Source organism: Elephantulus edwardii, unplaced genomic scaffold (genome assembly GCF_000299155.1).
Source record: "Elephantulus edwardii isolate Elephantulus edwardi_28Jun2011 unplaced genomic scaffold, EleEdw1.0 scaffold00212, whole genome shotgun sequence".
NCBI lineage: Eukaryota > Metazoa > Chordata > Mammalia > Macroscelidea > Macroscelididae > Elephantulus > Elephantulus edwardii.
The window spans coordinates 4,311,441-4,323,881 of record NW_006399962.1 but is presented as its reverse complement, the minus strand read 5'-3'; the positions used below and the strand labels follow the sequence as shown (position 1 = coordinate 4,323,881).

Below are 12,441 nucleotides of genomic sequence, written 5' to 3'. Positions count from 1 at the left end.
ACACACACACACACACACACACACACACACACAGACACACACACACACACACACACACACACGCACCCCCCCTGGATCCCTGTCTTGGTTCCTCTGGCAACAGCTGGTTAGCTCGTTTCTAGAACTTCAGTTTACCATTCGGTAAAAAGGGAAGAAATGTCACTTCACTCCTACAATTTTTCTGCTAAGTGGAAAATAGTGGACTGCACTAAGTTAGAGGAAATGTTTTGCTGGATTGTAAATGTTAATGGGTTTTGCGGCTATTACAACATCAAAGGAGCCCTGGTTGCCTAGTCCATAACATGAAACTGCTAACTAAAAGGTCTGCAAAACCAAAATATACCAGCTGCTCTATGGGTGAAACACGGGAATCTCCTCAAGTACGGAGTTACAGATTCAGAAACCTAACTGATGATTTACAGATTCAGATGAAAGGTCACTGAACCCGATTCCACTCAATTGCCCTGGATTTTATTACAATATTGATGCCCTGGAGGTCGAAAAAGGAAGTTTAAAGCATTTTGACCTGGAGTGAGGGGTGAAATATTTCCTAATCAAAGTCCAGTTGTTTTTTAAGTATTCGAAGCAAAGCCTTGAGAGGAAAAAAAGAATTCTATTTTCAGGTTAAGATCTGGAATGCAACGTTCTGTGGGGTCCCTCTGCTGCTCGACGGGCACCAGGGGGCGCAAGTTGGGTACGTCGAGGAAACTGGTTCGGTGTTGGACTGGGACTCCTCTGCCCTGGATCTGAGACTTGGTGCGAGAAGTGCAAGGGTCCACGCCATTCTTGGACTCAGTCTCTAGTGCCCCTTACTTTTTTCCAGCGGGAGCCCAGACTTGGAAGGCACTCACTCATGAGGGTGTGAGCACCCCTAACAGAAGTGCCCATCTGGTGCCCAGCCGACCTCCTAGAGCTGCAGTCGCCCGGACGTCGGTCACAGGAGAGTGGAAGGAGCGGCAGCTGTTCTCCCAGGCGGCCGTGGGGGGCAGCAGAGGGGACGGCGACAGGTGCGGGAGCTCCTCCCAGGGTGGAAGTGGAAAGCGGGCTCTTAAGCTGTTCCCAGGCTGGAAACCACCCCCGCCCCCCAACCAAATCCCCGGGAGAGGCCGAGCTGGCGCCGGGGCTGGAGGAGGAAGCGGCCGGAGACAGTGCAATTTCACGCAGCCTCAGGTTCTTGGGCAGGAGGGATGAGTTATGGGACTTCGAGCCACGGGAAACTGAGGTGGCCTGAGTATGAAGCAAACAACACCCTCCCCCTCAAAAACACACAGAGAAAAATATTCACTCCAGAGAGAAAAATCCTCAAGTGATCCAACCGGCTAGGGGAGTTGAATGATTTGGTTAATGGGCGAGGCTAGTTTTCAGGGGGCTGGGCTTTGGCATACTCTCCCCGCCCCCATTACCTTTCCCTGGATTTGGAGGGGTTTTGAATCTGACCTTCTCTCGGGCCAGGGCCAGAAGCAAGGTTAGGGTGAGACATCCCTTATGCTGATCGGCTTGGCTGAGAAGAGGGGGTCTCGGAGTTGCGCGGGAGTCGGAGGCGCGCTCTCGGGGCGGGCAGTCGGTTGCAAACTCCTGCAAACTCTGCTCCAGCCCGCACGGAAGGGGGCGCGGCCGTGACTCACCCCCCCTCCCCTCCGCACCCTCCCCCTTCTCAGCCACCGGCCAGGACTCCGACTCCCGACTAATTTGCTCCTGCCGTCCCCACCACCACTTCGCTGGCGGCTCAGGTGGTTCAGTCTTCGATGTCCTAGTCCCAGGGCCCCCGGGCTGGGCTCCCCTCACCCTCTACTGGAGTTATGAAGGCGAACGGGGCTCTGCAGGTGCTGGGTTTGCTTCTTAGCCTGGCCCGGGGCTCCGAGGTGGGCAACTCGCAGACAGGTAAGCTGTGCCGGGAGCATCAACCTACTGGGAACCCGGGAGGCCGAACTATGTGGGCGTCCCTAAAAGGGTGTGAGGCTCCGGGGCTCGGTGCAGTGGGGTGCTGACCCCCGGTCCCCAGAGACCAGCTGGGGAGAGGAGGGTCAGACTCAGAGGCTGAAGTTCTAGGCATGGTCAGTGACGCCGATAAAAAGACTTTCAGGCCCTCTTTTCACCAGCTCCCCACAGACCCTAGTCTCACTCTTTTCTCCTATGGAACTGACGCCACTTTGAAGGGGTGCTGCAAAAAGAGGAGTTGGGAGCTCACTCTATAAACAGCGGAAGATAGTTGGAGGTGGAGATCTTGGCGGGAAGGGTGAGAAGGGTTGTGTTGGAGGTCTCAATAGACCCTCTACCCCCCAGTTTCAGCAGCCTTCAGTTTCATTGTTGTGCCAATAAGGCGGAGCTATGGGATGTTTGGGGTGGGGAGGGAAGGTGATAGTGATTGTTTTCGATGTTGGAAAACAAGAACTGCACCTCTGCTTCCGGGGGAGGGTTGATTAACCAGAGGGTCAAGTCCAAGTGATAAAGGAATGAGAGGCCCAAGCGAGCTTCAAAATAGTAAAACTCAACCAACTACTTTTTGTCGCTGTAACTAGTATTTATTGAGCATATACAATAGGGGCAAGGACTTCCAGTCTGTTTTTTTCTCTCACCAACTTGGAACCAAGAGGGCATCCTTTCACATCTGAGCCTTCTGTGCTTAAGAATATTTCCCTAACTTCATCCAATTTTATTTCTTTCACTCCAGGAAACGAGAATCCTGGATTGCTCTTCTCTATTACCACTCTCATGACATTTGAGCTTTTTGGGGGGGTCTCTGGGACAGCAGATACCTGAGGGTAACTAGAATAGTTCTGTTGATCTCCCCTCCTCACGGATCCCAGTTCGCAGTGTGACACTGCCAGGGCCCCTTCCCCAGGGTTGGGAGTGGGAAAACACCTGTGCTTCCCCCACAGTTGCTAGGCCTAAATTTAGACCCTGGGTTCTTGAGATATGAACACTCCCAGCTGGTGCAGGGTGGGGGTCTGGATACTACAGTGGGAGGGAGGAGTGAAATGACTGTATCACTGGTCTATCCAGAGCCCTGGAATCTTCAGCCTAGGAACCCAGGAATCCTAAGTCCTGGCCCCTTCCCTGGGAGAGGAAGAAGGCTGGCCTGGTTGGGTCTCTTTACCCTTTATCTGGGTTCTGCAGCTTCTGGGCATCCGGCCCTGTCTCAGTTCTTCTATAGCCCCTTTGTCCCAGCTGTGATGGGAATGGGGGATGTTGGAGAGGAGGCCCTTGGTTGGGGGGTGGGCTGGAGATTCTTGCTCTGTCCCATTCCCCGTTAGCTCTTTACCAAGGAGGGGCAGTGATACTGCCCCTTCCTATATAACCCTGGCCCCCAAAACAGCCAGGAATTTTTGTAAAGTTCCTCTTCCCCTATCCCTATCGTCAGGCTGCCTGGCTCCTCCCCAAAGATGTTTTTCATCTTCTCTCCCTGCCTGAGCCCTTTGCTCCCTGTTTGCGTTATATGGACTTTACCCTCAGAGTGGCAGGGAGCTGGGATTGGACTTCCAATACCAGCTTTCTAAGCCCAGGCACAAAGTCTACATTCACACTTGCAGGTACATGAGCTTGAATGGACACCTGAAATTCTTCCCAATAAGGAAACCCAAAGGCATACAGAACCTGTGTAGATTTCTGGGCTGATAGAGGAACTATGAACATTTTTCTGTGTGTGTCCATGTGTGCATATGTGCACACATGCACACACCACTTCCCTATGCAGAAATCTTGGCTCCTCCCTTATCTACGGAGAAAGATTGGCGCCTTGACTTGGAAGAAGGGGTGTTTTACCAGGAAGGGGGTTGGGGTGGGGCTGTTCCAGGAATGACTAACCTTCCTAGTCTCTTTGCATTTCAGCTCAAGGACCCTGAAATTCCCAGGCTCCTTTGGGAGCACCTGGCCTGTTTACCTCTTTGCTAACCCTACCTGTCCCTTCCCCCCAAAGAGAAATTATCAGAAGTCAATTGGTCAGAATCAGAGTGGACCTAGGGTGAGGCACTGAGACCTCAGCAGTCTCTCTACATTTCCCCCCCTCCCTCCCACTAACCTGATACTGCCTCAGGGAAGGGTGGTTGGAACAGGTGGTATACACACACACACAAACAGTCCTGCAGAGAGTCAGAGGAAAGAGACAAGAGTAGGGCTTCAGGGACCAAGATTTCCCTGAGCCCCGTCTTCCATTTTTACACAGCAAAGAGACCCAAGATGGATATGCTTCCTGTACTCCTAGTCTAACTTTCTCTGGTGGGGATGAGGATCCCCATATTGAGAAGGCCTTCTCTATCAATCCCTCCATCAATGGAATTGGGAAGATGGCTTGGAAGTAGTCTGCTCCTATTTCCCAATATACTTCACTGTGTTTGCTAAACATACCTTAGAGCTGAAAACTGTGTGCTGAGGGAGCTGGAGTGAGCTGAGTTAAGGAAAGGAGTGAAGGGAAACCAGAGTTATTTAGGAAAAGGATGGGGGGGATGGGGCACAGAGGGAGGGTGGAGAGTAGGCAACCAGCTCCTTATCTTCCAGCTTTAAAGACAAAGCTCCCATTGACCCCTCACCAGCCCTAGTCCCCTCACCCCACCCCACCCCACCCCGTTTAGTGAGGTCACTTGTCTGAACCCAAGGCTTGAGGGTGGCAAGGGGGTACTCCAGAGCAAGGGGACTCTGAGAACAGGGTGGGGCAGCCCCCTCTTCCTGGATAGAATCACTTCATTGTGGGCTTCTCTGTGGCCCCAGGCACTGCCCCCACCCTCTGCCCCCATCCCACCCTGGGTAGACACAATAGAGGCTGTGTGCTAGCCCCAAAGAGATGTTTATTCCTGGACTTAGGGAGAGGCAGGATGGGGGTAGAGAAGTGCCCCATGGAGGGTAAGAAAGAGGAAGAAGGGGACAAACAGAAATATTTGTCTCTTCTGAACTTCTCCTTTCTAAGGGATAGAAATCCCACATCTTCCCTGATTAACCTCTTTATGCCCAAAGTCATAGGGAGGGCTGGTGGCACAGTTTGTAGTCACCAGTGGAAAAAAAGGAAACCTTTCACTTCCCTATCTGGGAAGATGTGGAAGGAAGCTCAGGATCTCAGTTCAATATAAGCCTGTCTGGGTGGTATAAATGATTTGTGCTTCACTACTAACCGAAACATTGATGGTTTGAACTCATCCAGCAGCATGATCAAAGAAAGGTCTAGCAACCTATTTTGATAAAGATTGTTGTTATGTGCCGTCAAGTCACTTGCGACTCATAGCGACCCTATGTACAACAGCCCTAAACTCTGCTCTGTCCTGTGCCAATCGCACTGTCTCTGACACTCCCATCCCTATTATCCCAGTCACTGACTCAATCCACCTCATAGAGGGCCTTCCCCTCCTGTGCTGTCCCTCCACCCTCCCAAGCATGATGTCCTTCTCCAAACACCGGTCTCTCCTCACAACATGGCCAACTGTGGAGTAGCTGTTTTCTTTAATGTATAAGTTAAATGAATCATAATTATCTCACTGACATTAAATGTGATTTTATTTTGTCTGTCCTAAAGGGGGAAAGCGCGTGCTGGTGACCGACCCTGTAGGGAATTGTGCTGCTAACCCAAAGGCCCTATCTCTCTAGTGGTTCAAATCCACTAGTAGCTCTGGGGAAGAAAGATAGACAGTATCTTCCTATAACATTTGCAGCCTTTGAAACCCAAGGAAGGGTAGGCTATGAGTTGATTCTGAATCAGTGGCAATGGGATTTTTAAGTTGCTCTTTAAGGGGAGAGTTGGAGGTTTTCTAACCCTGTTGAGTATTAATGGAAGAAAGGAATCAAGGAGGTGGTCTTACAGGATAGGGAATGGAACTGAAAACATGTGTCCATCCCTCCCATTCTTGTCTCAACTTTGAACAGTGTGTCCTGGAACTCTGAACGGGCTGAGTGTGACTGGTGATGCAGAGAATCAATACCAGACACTGTACAAGCTCTACAATAGGTGTGAAGTAGTCATGGGGAACCTCGAGATCGTGCTCACAGGACACAATGCTGACCTCTCATTTCTACAGGTTAGATGCCCCAACCCCCGCCCTCAACCTTTATTCTCTCCACTGCCTGCATGCTTCCCTTCCTCAGGGCTACTGGGTGGAATCCAGAATTTCTACCATGCAACTTTTGTAGTCGTAAAGACAATGACTAGAATCTGGGGCCAATGGCCTGGTCATCACAGCCAGGGCTTAATGAGAAGGGAGCAAGGGCAGGGTGGTGGTCTGTAACAAAATAAATAGACTAACATAGAGACTGGAGGATCAAGAAGACCCGGGGAAAGGATAAAGGACCTTCCCGTCATAGAAAGAAAATGGTTGGAAAGCAGAATTCCCCAATTGTATCTGCTGCTTGTCTTTCCTCACTAGAGTGTGACATACCCACTCCCTACTCCAAAATAACAACTCCAAAATAAGAATTAGAAATAACTAGAGGGGCTAAGGATTCCTGAAGGAGCCTGTGACATCGTAGGTTAAGTTTTGGACTGTCAGCCAAAGATCTTCCATTTGAACACACAGGCGCCTCCATGGGACAAAGATGAAACAGCCCCACCTTCCATTCAGATTTACAGCCTTTGAAACCCTATAGAGGATCTCCATGAGTCTGAGTCTGTTGAATAGCAGTAGGGTTTTTGGTTTATTTGTAAAATTATTATTTTGGAAGGATTCTTTTTTTTTAAGGATTCTTTAAGGAGCCTTGATGGCATGTGGTTAGGTACTCAGCTACCATCTGAAAAGTGGGTAGTTCACACCCACCATCCGTTCCTCAGGAGAGAATTTTACAGTCTGCTTCCATAGAATTTTATAGCCTTGGAAACCCTCAGAGCAGTTCTGCTCTGCACTTCAGGAACATTATAAGGAGGATAGAGTAAACAGCAATGAGAGGAGGGGAGGATTCCTAATGCTTTAAGAAGGAAGAGGGGATTGAGACTTTTGGCCTTGTTGTCCAACTGATTAACAACATCTCCATTACAGTGGATCCGAGAAGTGACAGGTTATGTCCTCGTGGCCATGAATGAGTTCTCTACACTTCCACTGCCCAACCTGCGAGTGGTACGGGGCACCCAGGTCTACGATGGAAAGTTTGCCATCTTTGTCATGTTAAACTATAACACCAACTCCAGCCACGCTCTGCGCCAGCTTCGCTTCACTCAGCTTACCGGTCAGTACCTGGTGATTTCTTCTCGTCTTGTCCTTCAGCCTGCTGACAGCCCCCTCCTTGAAGACCAATGACAGCTTCTTCTAAGTACCCCTTCAGGGTCTCCACCACCTTGACCACTGTGGTCCATCACTCCTTAAATAATAGAAGGCCTCTCAGTAAGGAGCTGGGGTATCTGCCGTGCAAGGGGGGTTTGTATGTCCCAGTAAGGCTGGAGTAAGAACTAAATCTATTAACAGTTACTCTAATTCAAAGTGTCTTGTCTTTTCCTTGGGAATCCTACCTTTACCTCCCTCCTTAAGCCAAAACTATTGGTTGGAAAATAAGCAGACAGGGCTTGCAGGGAGGGCGGAGAAGAGGGCGGGAGGCAGGCATGAGTCAGAGGCTCTCTTTGTCCCCCTCCCCCACTGGCCAAACCGGATCTAGACAGGTGCTTGAGGAGACTGCACTTCTGTGAGCTGCCTCTTTTGCTCTATAATGTGTATCTTCTCTGCAGTTCAGATTTAATTGGACATATCTATCTGCTCCATTTCCCCGACTCCTGAGTTTCAGGTTTCCTTTGGACTGGTGGGGAGGTAGGAAAGAGGAGGTCTGCTGTCACCCTAAACCCTGTCACTTCTCTTCCCTACATCAGAAATTCTGTCAGGGGGCGTTTATATTGAGAGGAATGAGAAGCTTTGTCACATGGACACAATTGACTGGAGGGACATCGTGAGGCACAAAGATGCCGAGATAGTGGTGAAAGAAAATGGCAAGAGCTGTGAGTAGCCCTAAGACTGCTCTCCCCAACCGCACCCCCAAACCAAGTGACTCCTTTTCTACCATCATGATATCGCTGTGCTCTAATCTTAATCTACTTCTTCTCTACTGAACATCTCCAGCCCTAAACCCAAGGAGCCTGCCAGAAGGGGCTAGGTCAGTTCCCCAAAAGCCAAACTACAGAAGCAATGAGTTAAAAAAAGGGAGGGAGGGGCAAACAATGTCTGTCTACTAAATGGAGAAACCAAATCTTTAGACTCTATGTTCATCCCTCTTTCTGTTACAGCATGCTCTTTTCTCTTTGGAATGTATCTATCCTTGGCCACTATCTGCGTCTTCCTGATCATTCACACACGTATTCCTGCTAGATATAATTTGCCAAGAAGGAACCAAGTTCCTGAGCTGGGACTGAGGCAGAGGCTGGCATTTGCCCTAGTCCCTCCCTTTCAGCTGTCCAGTAGGTGGTGTGGAGGCGGGCGCTCCGCCCCTTGTTGACAGGTTCACTTGAGCCCAGCCCTGCTTTCCAAGGGCGAGGAAGATAGTGCTTTGGCTTTTCACTTCCTGGGACTGGGGTGCCTGTGTGTTGACATCATACCCTGCTGATTCAAGCAGCCTTTATTAGCACTGATGTCCCCTTATGTTTTCTTCTTTCCCAACCAGGTCCCCCCTGTCATAATACCTGCAAGGGAGGATGCTGGGGCCCAGGACCAGAAGATTGCCAGACTTGTAGGTTTTCTTCCCCCTAGAGATTTAAAACTCACGTACTTCCACCTCCTTGCCTACCCCAACCTGTGTCATTATTGAGGGTATGGATGAGACTGGAAAAACGCTTGGACTATAGTCCTAAATGCCCTGACAGCTATATTTCCTTTCCTTCCGTAGTGACCAAGACCATCTGTGCCCCTCAGTGTAATGGTCACTGCTTTGGGTCGGACCCCAACCAGTGCTGCCATGATGAGTGTGCAGGGGGCTGCTTGGGCCCCCAGGACACAGACTGCTTTGTACGTACCAAACTTGCTTGGGGCCTGAAATGAGGACGTGGGCTTCAGGGAAGTGGGACAGGTACATATGTAACATTTATAAGTCTTCCATAATTCCAGGCCTGCCGACACTTCAATGACAGTGGAGCCTGTGTTCGCCAGTGTCCACAGCCTCTCGTTTACAACAAGCTGACTTTCCAGCTAGAACCCAATCCCCACACTAAGTATCAATATGGAGGAGTGTGTGTGGCCAGCTGTCCCCGTGAGTGTCTGAGGGGAAAGAACAACTGTAATTGATCCAGGATGTTAGATGATATTTAGGAAGCATAAAGGAGTCGTATGGAAAATAAAGAGGCCTAAGAGGGAAGCTGTGAGCTCAAATGACATCATCCATTGTGTATATGCTTCTAACCAAAAGGCCAGGTATCTCTGGTGGTTAGAATCCATGGGAAAAGAGGGGCGTTCTTCTCAAGATTTACAGACTCAGACACCCGATGAAGAGTCTATAGGAGTTGGAACTAATTAAAAAGCTGTTTGAGTTTGAAAAGGGAAATGGTTTGAGAAGTATAACAACCTGATCACCCCAAGTGAGTGTCCCTTAGATCCTGTTCCACTCCCAGAACTTAGGGTGGTGAAGATATAGGCAAACTCAGTGCAGAGCAGGAGGGTACAGGTCTAGGGCAGGATTTGACTAATAGTTGGTAGTGTTCCTCATCTCTAACTGTGATCCCCTCTTTCTCAGATAACTTTGTGGTGGACCAAGCTTCTTGTGTCAGGGCCTGTCCTCCAGACAAGATGGAGGTAGATAAGAATGGACTCAAAATGTGTGAGCCCTGTGGAGGGTTATGTCCTAAAGGTGAGTAGGAGATGAGAAGAAAGAAGTTAGTAAAAGAATATCCTTTCTTCTGGAGCTATGTAGACAACCTCTCCTGAGCTCCTTTTGTGTTTGCAGCTTGTGAAGGAACGGGCTCCGGGAGCCGCTTCCAGACTGTGGACTCAAGCAACATCGATGGATTTGTCAACTGCACCAAGATCTTGGGCAACCTGGACTTCCTTATCACTGGCCTCAATGGGTTAGAAATCATAAATCCTGCTCCTTCTCTGATCCCTCACCCCATCCAACCTTCTTACAATTCGCTGTATGGTTTACCCCTTCTTATTCTTCTTGTCAAGTCAGAATCAACTCAGAACTGACCCTCCAGCAGGTTTTCTGGAGGCTGTAAATTACATGGGAGAAGGTCCCTCATCTTCCTCCTTTGGATCTACTGGTGGATTAGAATTGCCATAGAAGCACCACCCTTGGCTTAGCAGTGCAACTCCCTATGGACTGTGCCACCAGAACTCCTGAACTTCTTCAGGCTACTCAGTAATCAAGTCCTAGAGGTCCTTAAGTTAGTGCTTGACTCAGGGACTCCATAGATCCTGTGAAAGGGACAGAGTCATCCTCCTCAAAGTTTTCTGATCATTTGGTCTTGAATTTAGATCATTATCTGCCTCCTCTTGACTTCCAGCTGTTTTCTCTAATTGTGGTCAATGGGACAACAAAGAACAAAGATTTATAATCCAATGACAGCATTTAAAACATGTGTGTGATGGTGTATGAAACATTACATATACATGCTTTTTTCTTTTAACTTTTTTCAATTCAAAGTTACTGTATTTTTATTTCAATATAATTTTTTATATTTTCTTTTTTTAAGAAAGAAAACATCCGTTTTATTGCTTTCACTAGATGTGACTCTTTTTTTTTATTAATTTATGAAAGTTTACAGAGACTTTGGATTTCCACTCATTCATTGTTGCACTTTTCTCTCTGCCCAACCTCTTCCCCAGTTCACTCTTCTCTTTGAAAGGTAAAAGAAAAATTCTTTCATTGTTATACAGTCCCTCTCCCCAAGTCCACTCCACTATGCAGCCTTCGTTCTGGACTCCTGTCATGACAATAATACCTAATCAAATAGCCCTTTTAAACAATTCTCTCCCTTATCTGTTTCAATGCAGTATACATAATTTATCCCATATTTCTCAGTCTCCCCTCAACCCAATGTCAGTCCTGTTTTACAACAGTGGCACTATGCAGTATTTGTCCTTTTGTGACTGAGATCACTCAGTATAATGTCCTCAAGGGTCACCGATTTTGTATAATATTTCATGAGTTCCTTTTTTTCCAATGCAGCATAGTATTCCATTATGTGAATATACCACAGCTTCTCTATCCATTCGTTTGTTGATGGGCACTTAGGTTGTTTCCAGCTCTTTGCTATTGTGAACAAAGCTGCGATAAATATGGGTGTGCATATATCTGCTTGGGTGGCGGTTATGGTCTCTTTGGGGTATATTCCCAGTAGAGGAATTGCTGGGTCAAATGGTATTTCTATTTGCAACTTTTTGAGAAAGCGCCATACAGCCTTCTGTTGCAGACCGAGGGTCCCAAAGAATAGAATAATTTTATAATTATTAATAAAGAGACAAACAACCAGGAATGAGATAGAGCAGAGAGCGTAAAACAGGGGGCCAACAGTCCTTGACTGAAGACCTCGAAGCTTCTCTGAGTATTTATATAGAATTGCAAGGAAATACAAAATAAAGGATAATGGTGAAATCTTTTACAGATAAGGCCAAGTTCCTCTTTATGTTAATCTCAAGAGGGAGGGATTCATTAGATAAAAACTAAGAACAATGTTGACTCCTAAGGAATGCCCTAGTGTCACAAGGTGACCTTCAGCTTGTATTAAGCCTCCCTCATTTCCCGATACAGCATTTGGTCTACTATTATTAATTTTGATATTCGGCTTCCCTCATTTCCCCCTCTTTTGTTTAAGTCATAATTTTGTGATCATCAAGATGAGTATAATTTTTCTTCTTCAGGATTCATTCTTGTTTGTATATAATCAAATATAAGAAAGCAACTATGAGAAAACAAAATAAGTTCACAAAAACACTTCCAATAAAGCAGCATTCCTTGTAATATATCCCTTACATAGGTAGAATGCATACCATAAGCAGCTATGGCTTGCTTCAATTCTTTAATTGTTTTATAAGATAATGACTGGTGTTGATACAATTGATAACCTTGGGGATATTCGTGATCAGGAAGCATATCCTGAATTGTTACTGGAAGGAAATACAGAAGCTCCTTTTCCCCAAATTAGATAAATCATCTTGCTTTGCTTGTTGCAAAGCTCTGCACATTACCGTTAAAGGTTTCTTAAAAGTAGTCACTCCCTCTCAGAGGTACACGGTTCGAATCCACCAGATGCTCTGCTGGAGAAGGAGGAACAATCTCCTCCTGTGTCAGTCAGATCTGATTTGACAGTACACTAAAAAAATAATGAAATAAAATTTAAAAAATTTAAAAAAAAAAGTAGTCACTCCCACCGGAGCATGATTCATATCATTAAATAGCATAGAGTCTGGAACAGTTGCTGCTGATGAAGCTGTATTTTTACTTTGATAATATATCTCATTACAAGAACCCAATTTATCTATTTTATTAGAAAGCTCCAAAACTTGTTTACTTAATTTCTCATAAGGACTATCATTCTGAATTTTATCATTCAATTCCTCC

The 12,441-nt window shown here is 47.2% G+C and overlaps 1 protein-coding gene across 1 annotated transcript in view; it reads left to right on the top strand.

Annotated features, from left to right (window-relative positions):
* The first annotated feature begins 1,707 nt into the window (after positions 1-1,707).
* ERBB3 (v-erb-b2 avian erythroblastic leukemia viral oncogene homolog 3) overlaps positions 1,708-12,441 on the top strand; it is a 26,445-nt gene continuing 15,711 nt past the window's right edge. Inside the window, exons 1-9 of the mRNA XM_006897639.1 lie at positions 1,708-1,881; positions 5,848-5,999; positions 6,951-7,137; positions 7,769-7,894; positions 8,554-8,619; positions 8,776-8,894; positions 8,994-9,135; positions 9,616-9,729; positions 9,826-9,946. Of these exons, the coding sequence (XP_006897701.1) occupies positions 1,800-1,881; positions 5,848-5,999; positions 6,951-7,137; positions 7,769-7,894; positions 8,554-8,619; positions 8,776-8,894; positions 8,994-9,135; positions 9,616-9,729; positions 9,826-9,946 (1,109 nt within the window). The 5' untranslated portion in view covers positions 1,708-1,799. The remainder of the gene's footprint in view (positions 1,882-5,847; positions 6,000-6,950; positions 7,138-7,768; positions 7,895-8,553; positions 8,620-8,775; positions 8,895-8,993; positions 9,136-9,615; positions 9,730-9,825; positions 9,947-12,441) is intronic.